Source organism: Oenanthe melanoleuca, chromosome 1 (assembly GCF_029582105.1).
Source record: "Oenanthe melanoleuca isolate GR-GAL-2019-014 chromosome 1, OMel1.0, whole genome shotgun sequence".
In the NCBI taxonomy this organism is placed as follows: domain Eukaryota; kingdom Metazoa; phylum Chordata; class Aves; order Passeriformes; family Muscicapidae; genus Oenanthe; species Oenanthe melanoleuca.
In genome coordinates this window covers 101,772,681-101,788,502 of record NC_079333.1, presented here as the reverse complement: position 1 = coordinate 101,788,502, position 15,822 = coordinate 101,772,681, and the positions used below count along the sequence as shown (strand labels likewise).

The 15,822-nt window shown below is 34.2% G+C and overlaps 1 protein-coding gene across 3 annotated transcripts in view; it reads left to right on the top strand.

The window, feature by feature from the left end:
- The window catches only part of DMD (dystrophin), a 1,135,346-nt gene that overhangs the window by 845,561 nt on the left and 273,963 nt on the right, over positions 1-15,822 (top strand). For all 3 annotated transcript variants that reach the window (XM_056512754.1, XM_056512922.1, XM_056512842.1), the window contains one exon: positions 7,271-7,388. In XM_056512754.1, the coding sequence (XP_056368729.1) occupies positions 7,271-7,388 (118 nt within the window). The remainder of the gene's footprint in view (positions 1-7,270; positions 7,389-15,822) is intronic.

The window sequence follows — 15,822 nt, the reverse complement described above, 5'->3', positions numbered from 1 at the left end:
AACTTCATCTTTTGGCATGACAATGAGATATGAATAAAGATCCACCTTAGCAGAGTTAGGCTAAAGTTATTTCAGAATTATTCCAGCATTTCTTATCAGATAGGGTAAAACAGAAACACCCTTCCTTTCCCGTCTCCTGCCTACACACAGAGCTAAATGATATTTTCACTGTAAGAAAAAATTGTGTGACAGTTTTAGTTTTCTTTTTCAAAAGCAAAGCCAAACAAACCAGAATAAATCATCTTTCTTCATTTTACATTTTTCTTGAGAAAAATATCTAGTTTCCTAAGGTCTTAAGGAAAACTGACCTATCAACTTATGTTGTACCACTCTATTTTATTCTCCTTAATTATTATTCACTTGCTATTACTAGAGAATAGTAATAAATAAAAGTGATTCAAAAATTTCCTGAGGATCCAATAGAAACCGATGAAGTCATTCTGTGGGTTATTTTTTTGAAGCATAAAATTCATTCAATCTTATAATTTCCCCGTAAAATTGGATAATTTGTAGAACATCTTTAGTTAAGCTATTAGCTTTCCTTCTCCATAAATGTTAGTTATTTTCTTAAAAAAAAAACAAAAAACAGCAAAAACGTTTGTTTTCTTATATTCATAACAAAAGATTTTGTTGGCTCAATACTGTTTTGCTTCTGTCTAAAAATCTGACAAAGAACTGATAAGTATATAATCTAAAAAAAGAAAAAAAAAAAAACAGTAAAGACTAAAGCTGAAGCCTTGAAAAACAGAGCATCTGCCCTCAGTGCTCTTGGTAATACATATTTGTTAAGTGCATTGGAAAAGCCCTTAATTTGAAAAACTGTTGGTTATAAAGAAGAAATAAAGTAGTACATTTTTTCAAATTCACATGCCACAAATGGCAGCTGTACGCTGAGAGATTTCAGTTCTGCTGACTGATACAGAAACTGCTGAAGCTCTGTAGCTCCTAACACTGGTTCCCATCCATTAAGTTATTTTGTGGGATGAAAGGACATCAGACACACTGGAATAGTTTTGCCTGGTTGTTTAAATGCTCATACTTTACTGCAAGAAAAAGTAATAGTGGACATCCACAATGTTTGGGGGCAAGAAGCTGTAATTCCATAGACAGTTCACGTATATCAGATTTACTCTTAGAGCTTTAATCCTGTTTCAGTCTTCAGTTCTTACATGTGATTTATCACTGTGTTCTAATGGAATGTGTCTCATTATAGCCAAACACCCAAATCTTTAAATGTTGTTCTACTCGCTACAGATACATCTCTAGCTTTATTCCTTTTTTTCCTGGCAATAACTATAACAGAGCAAATTCCCTTTATCGCAGAATGATTCATTCACAAGCCATGTTAAATTGTAATCTTTTTCTGGTTTCTTCTCCATCTTCTCCATCCTGTATGCTGGATGGACTCCAGTGCAGTCCATCAAGGCATCTCAGTTATAATGAGCAAGCTGCTGATGGTTTGATCCCCTTGATCTGCTTCCAGAGTCCTTTCCTACAGACAAATGGGGAGCAGGGTGAGAGGAAGGAGGAGAGTTATCCCAGCTCCCACCACCACCATCACCTTACTTTTCACCATCACCTTAGCTTACCATCACCATCATTTTTGGTCAACACATGAAGACTCAAAGTACTCCCCCCTACTCTGTTTGTTTTGATTAGTGCACATCAACAGCATGTTGCACACCTTGCTATCATAAACTTCCAGCATGAACAAGGCTTCCTAAGTTGTAAAGAAACATTCATAATGGCACCAACATAACTGAATGAGTGATTATCCAAAAAAAGCCACACACAAAGTTCTATGATGCTTTTTCATGCATCTCATGTAACAGCTAAGCTGTCACTGGTGGTTTCCCCAAGCACCACTGGTGGAGCTGATATATTCCCTTAGACAGCAATGAGAGCTGCTGAGGCAGTTCTTGAGGTGGCCCTAAATGGGCATAAAAGTACATGCTTATGAAAATAAAGCACTCAGGAAAAATCAAATTCTGTTAAAGCTCTGATTTCACTGACAGGCACCAATCAGCTATCAACATTGCTAAATAGTTACAGTCCATCCTCATATTTTCCTAAAATTGTGCCTGCTTTGGAAGGAAAACAGAAAACAGTTAATAGACAAAAGAAAAGTTGTTTCAAAAGAGAAAACTTCTCTGCATTATATTGCTTTCATTGTTTCATAATTTTATGTTTAAATATAGACAATATGTAAATGGCCATTTTCACTCATATTCTCTTCTTGCTTAGTGACAAGAAAACAAATTCAAATTGTGTTTGGGAGGAATATCTTAACAAAGCCAATTTTATTATGCAAATGAATTGTAGGTGTTGCATATCTGCATTTTCTGAAATTGTTAGCAAGTTTTTCCAAAACTTTTTTCTCTTTCTAAGTTATCATTTTTTGCTTAAATTGAAGGTTTAGACTCTAAAGTTTTTTTCAAAAGATGAGCAAATAATTTCCTCAACAACTATTTAATGGAATTATGGTTTTTCTGAGGATATCATGGTGAGTTAGTTCAGAGGAGCAAATAGCTTCATAGGATAAGAAATATTCCTTCCTTCCTTCTCCTTTACATTCTCGTATTATTCATCCACTTGTGCTCTTGTGGTTCACTAGTTCATTTCATTAAACAAGGTTGGGAGTGGGCCAAAACAAATCATCCCAAACAGTTGTGAAATCTTAGTCTTCAGCCATGGATTGTTAATGACAAAAAGTGCTTCCAGATTGCTCTTAACATGGAAGAGCAAATATCTTCTAAATTGCTGTTTTGCCAAACATAATTTGTTTGATCACTCACTATTAGCATTCTTATACTTAGTATAAAATAGATAAAGAGCTGTATTTGCCTGGGAGCATGTAAGTAGCAACCTTAATTCTTGTTGATATGTTTGAACCCAGCAAAGGGAGATGAAAAGTCCTGGCTTTGGTGTGGGAAAAGTTTCTTCAGATAATAAAGAGTAAACACCCACTAATGATAAACCAGTACTTTACACCCAGTAAATGATCAGTTGAATGTGTAAGTCTTGGTACTATCCTGGAATTCAGCTATTCCACTTTAATAACACTTGCCAAAAATTCAATTAAAAAAAGAGGGGAAAAAAGAAACCATTACTGGATAGATTTAAAGATCCTTTTATAGAAACTAGCATGGCCAGAGTGACAAATATGCAGGCTGTATATTATAAAGCTAGAAAATATTTTAATTCTCAATCTCAAACCTTGCAGTCCCACCAAGAATTTGTCACACTTCACCTGTTTCAGTCTGTCAGTTTATTTTTTAGCAATTCTTATGCAAGTTATTTCAGTTGCTGACTTGAACAATTTGTTCCATACCTCAACACCCGTTTTATGTAAGAAAATCATAAAAGTTAGAAACCTGAAAATTGGATTTTTCTTTTGAGCAGCTGCTGTCCGCAAATGTGGAAAGATTGTTAAAAGTGAATAGCATCACTTTCTAACAAACTCTAGGTAGCTTGGATGACTGTATCTCATTACTCATTACTGTGCTATCACCAAGCATCATTATGTTGGCATTCATAGATATATGTAAGAAAAAGAAAAGCTCTTTTGGGTTTTAAAGATGTGTTTGTACAACCATGCATGTCAGTGGTCCTTCCCTGTTGACCTACTCATGTGGATTTACATTTATAATTAAACAAAATTTCTTGATTGAAATATGTTCTATAATGTTCTGGAGGATGCATTTTTGTACTTTTACAGAGCACTAGAAAAGTGTTGGAAGAGACAAATTCTGTGCAAAAGAATTTGTTTATTAAAAACCCGACAACTTTTAGTTTAACTGACTCTCTAAGTCATTGTGCTTGTACTTTTGGTGATCTAATGGGGATTTCATTTATTATGAAAGTAGTTTAATTATAGCTTTCATTTCTGTATTACCCATTTTTATATAGCACATTTGTTTCCGTGTGCTGACATTCCAAATCAGAGGCATCTGGTCTGGTGCATCTGCTGTGCCTCCACCAGGGTGCCACTATTAATGACTTTGTATTCCTATGGCTGTTGTAACAGTAATTTCTAATAGTTTCCACTTAGTTTTCTGTTGAGGATCATTTTACAACCTCAAATATTTAGCTGAATTTGTAAAAGTTTTTAAAACCATCTCCAGATATTAATTGCTTCTGATTTTGATTTTTGGGAGGTTTTTTTGTTTGTTTTAGATCATTCAGTTAATACTTTAAAGCTATTCAATTTTAATTTTTCCCCCAAAAAATTATAACTAGTGGTCTTTTAGTTTGTATTCTTCAAAACACTTCTCTTCCTAGCATAATTAACATAATATTTTTATTAACCAAAAAAATCAGCTTGTATGATCAGCTTATCCAGTCCCAGAATATTTTTCTGAATATGATAATACTTTAAGTGGAGCTCAAGTGTTGTTTATTTTCATGCTACAGGATCACAGGAAAAGTTAGAATTTATTGTGTTTTAGTAGCTACTTTCAACCAAGTTTCCATCAGTGTTTGGTGCGTACACTGTAGGTCCCATGTGGAACGTGCATTTGTGTAGTCTTTAAGATTGTACAAACTGGTAAAACTAGACCAATAAACATTGCAAAAACTTCATAAATATAATTGGAAAATTTCTACTGAGTAAAATCCGACATTGCTTGGGTAAAGTTCTCAGACACTTTGTATTGAATCAAGGAAAAAATATATTTATTTGAGAAATGCTGCATTTTCTAACAGTAAGAAAATAAATGTTTTATTATTATGTCTTATTGTCTTATGAAAGGGCTAAGAATCTTCAGATCTGTTTATAGTGTTAGGAGTTTGATCGTCCTTCTTGATCTTTCTACAATACACGCTTGTGCATCCAGAAGAAAATAATTTTATTCACATTAAATGGCAGAGGGAAGGCTGTCCACACAGTCCATAAGAGATGAGATTTTTGTAACCCCAAGGGAACAGCAGAACTAGAAAGACTCACTTTAAAGAGGCATTTTTAATTTTTCTGAATGTCCAGCTCAGGAATTGCAGATGGGTCTTGGGAGTAAATCTTTCTGTGAGCCCTTGGGCACAGATCAGCTCCATTTCGTTTTGGTACTGAGCAAATCCTTTCTGAGCTGTTCTTACCTTGCTTCATTTCATACTATATGAAACATAACAGCAGCTATCTTTAGTAGTGGTAAAAACACAATGTCTAGTTGGAGACTAGATCAGGCTGGATTAGATAAATCACTCTGAGTATTCCTGTATATATTTAGGAAATTTTAGGGAAGAGAGTCACTGTTGGCATAAAACCAAGAATGATTTAATTTGCTTTTCCTTTTTTAAACATTTTCTAGGTAGGGAAGGAGAGAGAAAGGGAAGCTACAGAATTATCTGTGTTTTATTGTTCTTCTGCACCGTCCATTTTGGCAATATGTGCAATACAGATGTTGTTCGACTGCACTGGGACTGCTTCTCCTACTGTAAAATTCACGTCACTCATTCAGTTGTCTTTTTAGAAAATGGAATTTGGAAGGCACATAGATATCTAGAGATAGTAATAGCATCAGTAGATTTTATTTCTCTTACTAAGGAGAGACTTCTAGTGAGAAATTTCTTCTTTGCCTAATTATGTAAGCTATTGTTTTAACTGCATGTCTCTGCAATTCAATCAGTATAAAAGTGAAAAAATACCATCCAAACTTTTGGGCATGACTTAAGAAAGCCAGTTACAATAGATTTTCAAAGACCTGATACAAAAGTTAAAAGCAAGAATTTCACAGGATGTAGCTAGATGTGTATCTTGAAAATTGCCTTTTTTTTTCCTAAAGAGTTTGTAACTGAACAAAATGAAACTCTGTGGATCTTTCAGTTTGCTTTTGATAGTAAATACTGTAGTTACTGAAAGCTATAATCTTATGCTCCTTCATTAATCTTATCGAACAGAATATGGTATTAGTCTTTATTTGTAACCTTCAACATGGTGGAATTATGCAATGGTAGTCTGAAGCTGGAGGGCCAAGTTTAAGATCAGACTCACAGATCTTTTCTATCCAGAGCAGTCAGTGAAAACTTTTTTTTTTTTTTTTTTAATCAAGTAGTATTGTTATTTAGAACAAAAATATTTTAAGGAGAGGAGACTTTTAAGACAATAAAATACTCTAGACAGTTTATCAACAGGCAGGTGAGAATGACAACAGATATCTAACCAGTGACTATGTAACCAACGTGAAAAATAGAAATCCTTCTGTGGCTTTTTTTCCCAATTCAATATCTGTTAAAGTGCACCTACTAACTCTCTGATGGAACACTGCTCTGTTCTGATGACTAAAAATTGCAGGCAGAATAAAAGTAATTAGTTAATAGTTTTGTAATAAATATTGCTATTTCCAACTCCTAAGAATGGGAGATCTAATGAGCATCCTGTCTGGAAGCTCCACAATAGATAGCTGAACTGTCTGAATTTGATCAATGTCTTTTAAAGACATATTTGGATGTTTCTCATCTGAGAAATTATTGTACTTATTCCTTGTTTGCTCTTTCCTAATTCTACAAAATAAGTTAAATATATGCATAAAACTTTCATGCCTTACTTTCCTTGAATTTTTATTTTGATTTCATTAAAGCTATTGAATTTTAGTTTTTCTTGCCTTCTAAATACCAAAAAGCTCATCTTTTCCCCATGAGAAACTCTAAATCCACTTCTTACTTTCTGGTCAGATTGTCTGAGCTTTATATTTTGTTTTGAGTAGCATATAAATTATTGCAAGTGTTTATTTTTCTGCTAGGTAAGGAGTGAGGACAGAAAAAAGTGACATTAACAGTATTACAACAGCTTTTAACCAATAGATAATAATTAAACAGTTGTGAAATATTTAAAAATAAACATAGTGTATTAGACTTCATGAGTTAATAGGAAAAACCTGCCTAATCTGGCAAGAATGTAAACCCTTATATCTCCTTTTTAAAATCCACAGTAAAATATCAGTTAATATTGAAAGATAATGCCCTTCTATATAGCTTTATCAAAGAGATAGCTTATCCTGCATAATTTGATGTGTTAAAAATGAAGAATGGTTGCTACTTTTTATCTAGTTTTACAGGATCTTTTAAAATTATTATTGCAAGTTATACTTGGTATTTTAAAATTAATAACAAGGTCTATTTAGAAGGTCTAGACAAACTTCATTGTATTATTTGAAACAGCAAACAATCTTTTTCATTTAAGTCAACTTTGCACAAAAAATAAGTCCCTATATGTGGTCTTCTCAAAAGCTCTTTATGCTTTTTTCTTTATTTTATTTTTGAATTTGTGTTCGACTAGGCAATACTACAGGATCTGGAGCAAAGACGTCCCCAGCTGGATGAACTAATAACTGCAGCACAAAATCTAAAAAACAAGACGAGCAATCAAGAGGCCCGGACAATAATTACTGACCGCAGTAAGTGGAGATTCTGCTCTCATATGGCATTTCAGCAAACATGGAAAATGTTGTCCTGTCTAATAGGCATAGCATTCTGTAGATACTTTATGCCTTTGCCATGAGATGGGGAGTTCCAACAGGTGACAGTCCTCACACAGATTTTCCAAACTGCATATAGAAGAAATGTCAGTGAAAGTCAGTGATCACATTTCAGATTTTTCACTATAACTTCATTTGCTTGTCTTCATAGTGGAAGGGCATTGTACAAAATATAGAATGTGAGCACTGAAAATAAAGAAATACATTTCTTCTTACACAAGGAGAAAAAAGAAAGAATTCACAGAGCACAGCCACAGGCTTGTAAGAAGCTTTCAATTCCATCCCCTGTAGTACAGCTGCAGGCTCTTCTTTCATCTCCCCTCAGCTGACGCACAAGGCTGATGATGCTCTACATTACTCTGTATTATTTCTTCAGTTCTATTTTCCCATTCCAGATTTAACCAACTAGCTGTACCTAAGGTGGAGAAATTAGTAGATTCAGTTTTAGAAGTCTCTAGAAGACACTGTGTTGTCAGCCTTGAAATCTTGCATGTCCTTATGCCCCTCACTATAGAATGAAACACACTCCAAGGTCATTTTATAGAAGCAGTGATGGACTGCTGTATATCTTCAGTTATTATCTTAAGTCCTTAGAAATAGAAACTAAGGAAAAGTGGATTTTTTATGTTTTTCAAGGTCTGCTATGGAGCTTAGAGAAGACCAGGCCAAATGCTTTGTATCTGAACAGAGATAATTCATTTTAGGTAGATGCAAACTGTTCTGTACTTCCTGGCCTGGAGAACAGGACTTGCTTCCTGAAACAGATGACTGTGAGGGTACAAATGTTGGCTAAATTTTTTTATTCCCATAATTAAAAACTTAAGATATCTATATACTTATTATCTCTTTATTCTATCAGGTAAGTACATTACATACTATGTCCAAATCAAAATGCATGTTTGGACCACGTTGTTGGTAGTCACACATATAAGAGCTATTTAGAGTATATCCTGTGTGTAATAATGTTGTTAAACTGCTATTGAAATATGCTACTTAGAGAAGGAGAAGCTATATTTTAATTAAAATTTGAGAAGAAAGGGAAAATGCTTATATATTACACAAGAACCAACTCCTGTTGGACATGAAAATTAATTTTAGAATCACCTACTTGTTTGAATTCTCTTGAATTGTGTACTTACATTTTAATTTTACAGTGCTTATTCAAAACCAACCCATGTAGTACTCCCATCAGTTTTTTGGTAGTATGTTTGAATTTTTAATTGTTATACAAGTCTTCTGAAGTTAAGAATTGTAGGCTTTGAAAAAATACAAGCTTAATTCCTATATGCCCTCATGTGAATTGTATGCATGACTAAATGTTGTTCTGTTGGAGAACTGCACTTCACTTTAAGTGAATTTGCTGATTAAGGGAGATTAAATGCTTCTTTCTCATACAGCAAAAGCAAGCAGCTATCAGATTGTAAATCATGAATGAGTATGTGGTAGCTCAACTACATTATGGCTTGTGTCTGTGCCTAGTAGTGTGGTAAATACATTTTACATTATGATTTCTTGGTTTTCTATCTATAAGAATTCCCAAAATTATCAGTTTGTTTTGAACTTTAAGTACAAAGAAAACTAGTTTTACTGTGATTTAGGAATTAATTTTCTATGCTGAAACTGTCAATCTCCTTGTCTATGAAAATGCAGTTTATGATGCAGTAGATACAGGTCACATCCCTTTATATACTTTCAAGCACACCTTGGTGTATGATCAGAGCCATTTTTGGTCCAGTTTTCTGAGGCAGCAGACTAGATCTATGAAGGTTTTTCATGTTTAGTTAGTTTATATCTGGGCAATCCCAGTAATACTAAACACTACTCAGGAGGTATTTATTACTTTAGTATTTAAGGAGATCATGATATTTTTGGGGGACAAAGATACTAGGACTTTATAATGTGATACATAAGATATTCCTGAATATTTGCCACATATTATATGCTATTATATCTAAAAAACAACAGTAATTTTTATATTTTTACTTGCCTGCTTTTTTTCTTCTTGTGTGTTATATGAAGAAGATGGAGATTGCTCTTTTGGGTTTGAATTGGGCCTGCTGAATATCTGTATAGACAGGATCTACTTGTTCTGGATGCAGCTACCTCTGTAGTTTACCTGTCCCTCCCCTTCAGAGAGCTATCCTGTCCTGAAACAGGGACCCTCCTTATTCCCAGGCCAGCTCTAGCTGTGTGCTCTCACCTACTGCAGGTGTTTTGCCTTGTCGTTCAGCAAAAACTGAGTTCAGCCTACTGCACCCAGTGTGTTGTCCCCTAATCCATTCCTGGGAATCTTGTTCACAGCCAGAACTGAACCTTGTATTGGAGAACCTACTTCCCTTGCTAAGGTCTGTGTATTCCTCAAAGCCTTAGAGAGTGTTCATTCTCTTATACCTGTACCTTACAACAAGGTCCTGCTGCAGGTCCTCCCTGACTACCTCATCCACAGACTCTTTCCTATTTCCTGAGTTTTTCTCCCTCCTCATGAATACAAATACATTACCATGGTTGTGTTTTAGCAGTTATGAATACACATTTAATCTATTCTTTTTCATAACCTGAGCATTGACACATTGGTGCTCCCCTACAGCAGTTGTGTACCACCCTCACAATGTAATGTAATTACAATTACAATTCTGTAATGTCACACTGCCAGGGGTCAAAAGAATCAGATCCCATGATGAAGGAAAGGGAGGCTGCAGTGCCCTGGTCTTCATGTAGGAGCTGATAGACTTGACTTTATCTAGTGCACTCTCTGGGCTGAAGCACAGCATTTCACACTTTGGGAAATGAAGAGATGAGATAAGCTAATTTGTATGAATAGGTTGTTCATTGACTTTTGCTATTAAGGTGCTAGTAAAAACCCCAACACAATCACCTGGCCAATTTCACTGAAAAGATATATTATAAATACTGAATGAGACTCAGGTACTCTACAAGAGAAGAGTTAGCTGTATTCTTTGTCCAAGGATGGGTCGGTGTGTCATCAACTGAAATTAAAACCCAAAGGTTCTGGCTTCTGTGATAACATTGATAGCTCTTAAGTCACTCTTCTTGAAGAAATATGTGTGTTATGTTTATTAAAGTTTAACTTTGAAATATATTTAGAAACTTTATTTCCTTTTTAAAGTATTTATTAAAAAAAACTAAAGTGGACATGTTATTAAAAAAAATTCAAAACATTTGTCATAAAATGCCTATGATAAATTGCAAAAGAATTCTATAATCATGAGATTGTTTTCAACAGAGTTGTCATAGTATGGCACAGATTCAGTCTTTCTTATGAAGTAAAAACAGTAGTTAAAGATAACCTCATACAATTAAATTATTTCCTATGAACTTTTTTTCTCCACCCTTACATCATTATCTGCATGAAACTGCTGGATCTATACTTAATGAAAAGACTTTGGCTCTATAAAGTAGAGCCTGTGTTATGTTTACATAACGTTATATTTAGATCCCTGTATTCTATGTAAATTGCAGTCTGTTTACAATTTGCACACTTGAGAATATGTTAGAATAATAATTACATTTAGGCTTGAGGAAGAGTTGTGGGAAAAAGCAACAGAAAAAGCTCTGCTCTTTTAATGCAGAAGCATTCTGTTCTAACAGAACCATATGCTGTACAATAACATTTTTCTGTCCATAATGCTTTTGCTTTACTGCTGATGAAAATGTTGCTTCTTTAAAATGAATGAGTTTATAGCTGTGAATTTTGAAAAGTAATTAAACTTTGAAAATTCCTTATTTTCCATCATTCCTTATGTATGAATACACAAAGTTGGTAAGTCAATATAGAAATACTGAGAGATAATAAATTTACAGTCTTACAATCAGAAATACAGAACTACAAAGACTGTGTTAGATCTTGCTAGAACTGAAAATATAAGAAATTAAATAGGAGACCTTCCTACTGCTGTGTTCAAACATGTGCAAGAGGCAACAGTGCATAAGCTTTCTCTGGTTTTACTTTGCTAGTAACTTACATCTCAATTTTGTAATGTGTTTTCTGGTTGTGTAAGTGATCAAGGAGGTATGGAAATTCATATTTATAAAACAGTATGAAGAAATAATCTCTTAGTAACAAAGTAATCTCCCTTTCAAGATTATAAACCAAAGTAAAACATATTTCTTTATCAGTTATGTGAAATTTGTTGTACTCTCAAAATATCACTGGAGAGGTTAATTAATTTTTGTTACATTAAATTCATAAATAATAGCAATAAATACAAGCATTTCAATGAAGACTATTCTGATAAAGAATTATACTTTGGGACAAAATTATTCCTTTTGAAATTTTCTTTGACAGTTTTAGAAAACATATCCACAAGTATATGAATAATTTATAGACAATGTCTTTAGAAGAAGTATTTTGATTTTTTGGTTTGTTGTTTGTTTGTTTGTGCTTGTTTTTTGTTGTTGGTTGGTTTTGGTATTTTTGAAGAAAACCTATATGATATAATTGGTTGTTAGCAGAGCTGCATTTCCATAATCTGGAAAGAGTCTGAATGTCTCTGTGCCACAACATAAAAATATTCTTATTTAATAGTTTGCTGTATTTGACAGTTTTATGGCAAAATCATCAACTTGTCATCACTTTCACAACAAAATATATGGAAATTCCACAGTGAATTACAGCTGTACTGTTGTTCTCAACATCTTAATAAAATAGCCATTTCCAATGTACTGCCATCCATGCAGTTTTCTCTTAGAGCTGTTGAATATAAATGATGAGTTTGCCACTTGAAAAAACAAATTCCTACAATCTGGGATTTGCCATCCAGTAGTAAACCCCCTAGCAGCCAAGATTAAAAAAGAAAAGTGTAAGAGAAAACTGTATTTGTATACAGTTTTCCAGTTATCTTGTTGATATTTTTAAGCTGAATTTTTGAATAAACCCCAGTAGTCTCTTCTTTGAATTCCACATATTTGAAGAACATTTCAAGAATTTGCATTTCTTATGTCATATACATGCAGTTTATTAATCATCCTTATGTACCAGTTTACAGCTGACAACTTGTTTTTCCCATGAGAGCTTTACACCATAGAAACAAGACAAGGGAGAAAGAGTTGTTTTTTAACAAAATGTCAATAAAGACAAGATAAAACTAGAGCTCTGAAAGGGATAGTTTGAAACTTCTTCCTTGGTGCATATTTGCTGCTGTAGGACCTGTTAGAAGGTCATAGGACATGTTAAGAAGGAGTAAGAAGTTATTTTGGAATACTGGGGAGAGTTGCCCTTTAAGAATAACGTGTCTCAGAAGTGTCTGAATGATTGGGGAATTCCAGTTATATATAACTTCTCAGGCTATGTAAACTAGAATGTGGTTCAATGGACAAAGGGCAAGATCTCAGGTACCTGCTTCAGGTGTTGTAGTCCTCCCAAAAAGGCTTTGAGACTAGAGCTTGACTGTTCTTCATTTCTGGTTATATTCTTCAGTAGGAATGACAGAGATTTTTTGGTAGCCACAGAGGTCATAAGTGTATTATGGTGATACCATTGCTGGTCACTTGCTTGGATCTCACATCTCAATCCTGTAAAGAGAGATAATTACAAAATTTAATGTTGTTGGTAATTCATGTGGAACTGGCTAGTTCTAAACCAGGTATTTCTAAATAGGTAAGAACACAGATAAGAACAGAATAAATAAGTTTTATGCTGCTAGAAATCAGTCTATGTTGGAAGACAGGCACGCTGTGGAAGACAAGCACCTTGGACTGCTGTGATGTATAGAGGCACTTAATTATGTCCAAATTATGTCTAGTGACAGTTTGTCTTCTATCCTAGAAAAGCAAAATGGTTGATCAACTCTCTTGAAAAAACTATGACCATAAAGTGAGTTGTCACCCAAATGTGAACTCGTGAACAGTAAAGACTAAGTCCAGTGAGGACTGTAAGGCTGTGCTACAGGAAGAGACCTTTCAATGAAATTTATATTAAATACTTTTCTTAACAGCCTTTAAATAATTGCAGGTAGGCCCAGAAGAGTGAAAACAAACAAACAAAAGCCACAAACAAATCACCAGAATAAGAACAGTATGATTTGGTAGGGAGATGTTTGACGTTAACAGACTACACTTTGTTGTAACATAAAGTTAACTGGTTGAAAGACTTGGGATATACCCTCATCTGACAGAAGAACATACTTTCCTCTTTGCCCCAGGAATGATTTGTTACAGCACTGGAGGGGAGCTGCTCTTTGAGTCTGCTTTTTATCTTTCTTTAACCTGTTGGTTAACAATGGAGTTAGTGGAGGTGGTTAGACAGAGAAAGACAGAAAAGTTCTTGTAATTTATAGTGTCAAGACAATTTAAGTCTATTTAATATTCTGCAATTCACTCTGCTGTTCTTCAAATGTTTGAAGACTGAGTTGATAGAATTGGCTTCAGTAAAAGAGCCAAAACATATAAATCTTCAGCCCTCCAGCCCCAACCTTCAACCTACCCAGACACCAGTTAGGTGAAACTGTGGCCCAGACCCTGAGCAGACATGAAATGATAGAAAGTCTCATCAGCAGGCAATTCCTTTTCTTAGGTAGTACAATCTGTTCCCCTACTATTGCCCTACTACTAAGTGCTGTTCACTGTTGTCAGGGGCATCTTTTCCTTTTTGTATGCTCAAGAGTAGTAATATTTTAACAGACTGGTTTTATATAACCACCTGCCTTTGTTCCTAGAGTCTCTGTGAAAAATTTCCATTCATATATCCATTTAATGGACCTTTCTCTTTTTTAAGATTAGCAAGAGTAGCGCCTCTGTAGCTTCAGAGGGAAACAAATTTACCTCCAAAAGTGTCATAAGCAAAATGTAAAGGGAAAGTAAGATGCTGCCACACAGGACGAGATGGCAGATTCTACTCATGTAGGTCTCTGAAATTGTTAGCACCATGTACTTCTAAGGAATGCTGAAGGATTCAACAGTATGCAAGTCTGAAATAGAGATTTCTTCCTGAGAGACTTCTCAGGATACAAAGTCATTCACATCTTAATTAGAGACGTTAAAATATTTTTGAAACATTTAATTGAAAAAAACTGCCAAGAATGTGTAGTCCTTCAGCAAAGCAATCACTGAGTTATTTTAGACACTTCAACACATTTAACAGTATCTAATGTGAAGTTTCCTATTTACAGTGCAACAGCAAAAAATGTGGTTTTGATTACATTGCATTTCAAAATTGAGTTCATTCTCATTTTTGCAAATGTTTATTCAAATTTAGTTAAAATTCTTAAAATACCTAAAATAATAAATGCTAAAGAGGTTTTGTTATATCTTGTAAGAAAAGGTAGAAGACTGTTCCATTGATTTGTGCAGTGGCCAGATAATCAGAAAGGGATATATTTTTCTCTTTGATACTGGAAAGACTCCGTCAATTTGCAATGTTAAAAGGAGCAATGTAAATAATTGCCATCAGCAGTGAAGGTGCTGTGCTCTGGTAGCTCCCCATACATGGTGACTTTTGTCAGTGAAGTCACAGATGGAAAGTGATGGAAGTGCTTCATCCTTGAAAGCAAAGTCAGGAAACAAGTATTCCTGCTTTCATGTAGCTGGAACAGGACCTGCCACCTAAGTGCAAATATAAACATGTGGACTATGAAATGATTTAGTTGTGTCTGTAATTTTAATCAGTTAGAATGACCTCAATTTAATTTTCAAATCTGCTACAGAATTTCTTTATAATTACAGAAAATTCTTTTAATTTCATGTGTTCAGGTCTTTATCTAGTTAAGGTGGGCTAATATCTCTTATCCCAGCCTTTTTCTGCCATATCTCTTGAGAAGACTAGTATTTTCCACCTGTTATGTTTTGGTTTTTGTTTCTTTTTTTTTTTTTTTTTTTTTTTTAATATAGCTAACCTAAGTGTTTGCTGTTTTGGTCCCTGTTTCAATGCAGTACTGTGTTAGAAATAGTAGCTTGCACAGAACATTTTAAATTTAACTAGAAGCAGACATGTAAACAGTAAAAGCATCCTTTTTTAAATTTTATTCATGATGATACAAACAGACAAGCTATATTTGTGTGGCAACACATTAGTCAAAATGAAAATAAATGGAAATAAAAATGAATTGTTCAGAAATAAAGTTTTGAGAATATGATCAAATTATTTATCCACTGACAGATGGATGGACAACATTTGACGTCCACAGTTATTTTAAAAACCGTGTCAGAACAGTATATATTCATTTATACTAGATCATAATTTTCTGTAGTAATTAGAGGGCAAACAGGAAACAGAGGTCCTGTTCAGCAGAGATTACAAGCTAAATTTAGATGCCACATAATCAGCTGTATCAGGAAAATGCAGGTTTTGGTGAACACTGTGTCCCGTCTCTTTTCCTAAAATGGATGCAAATACACA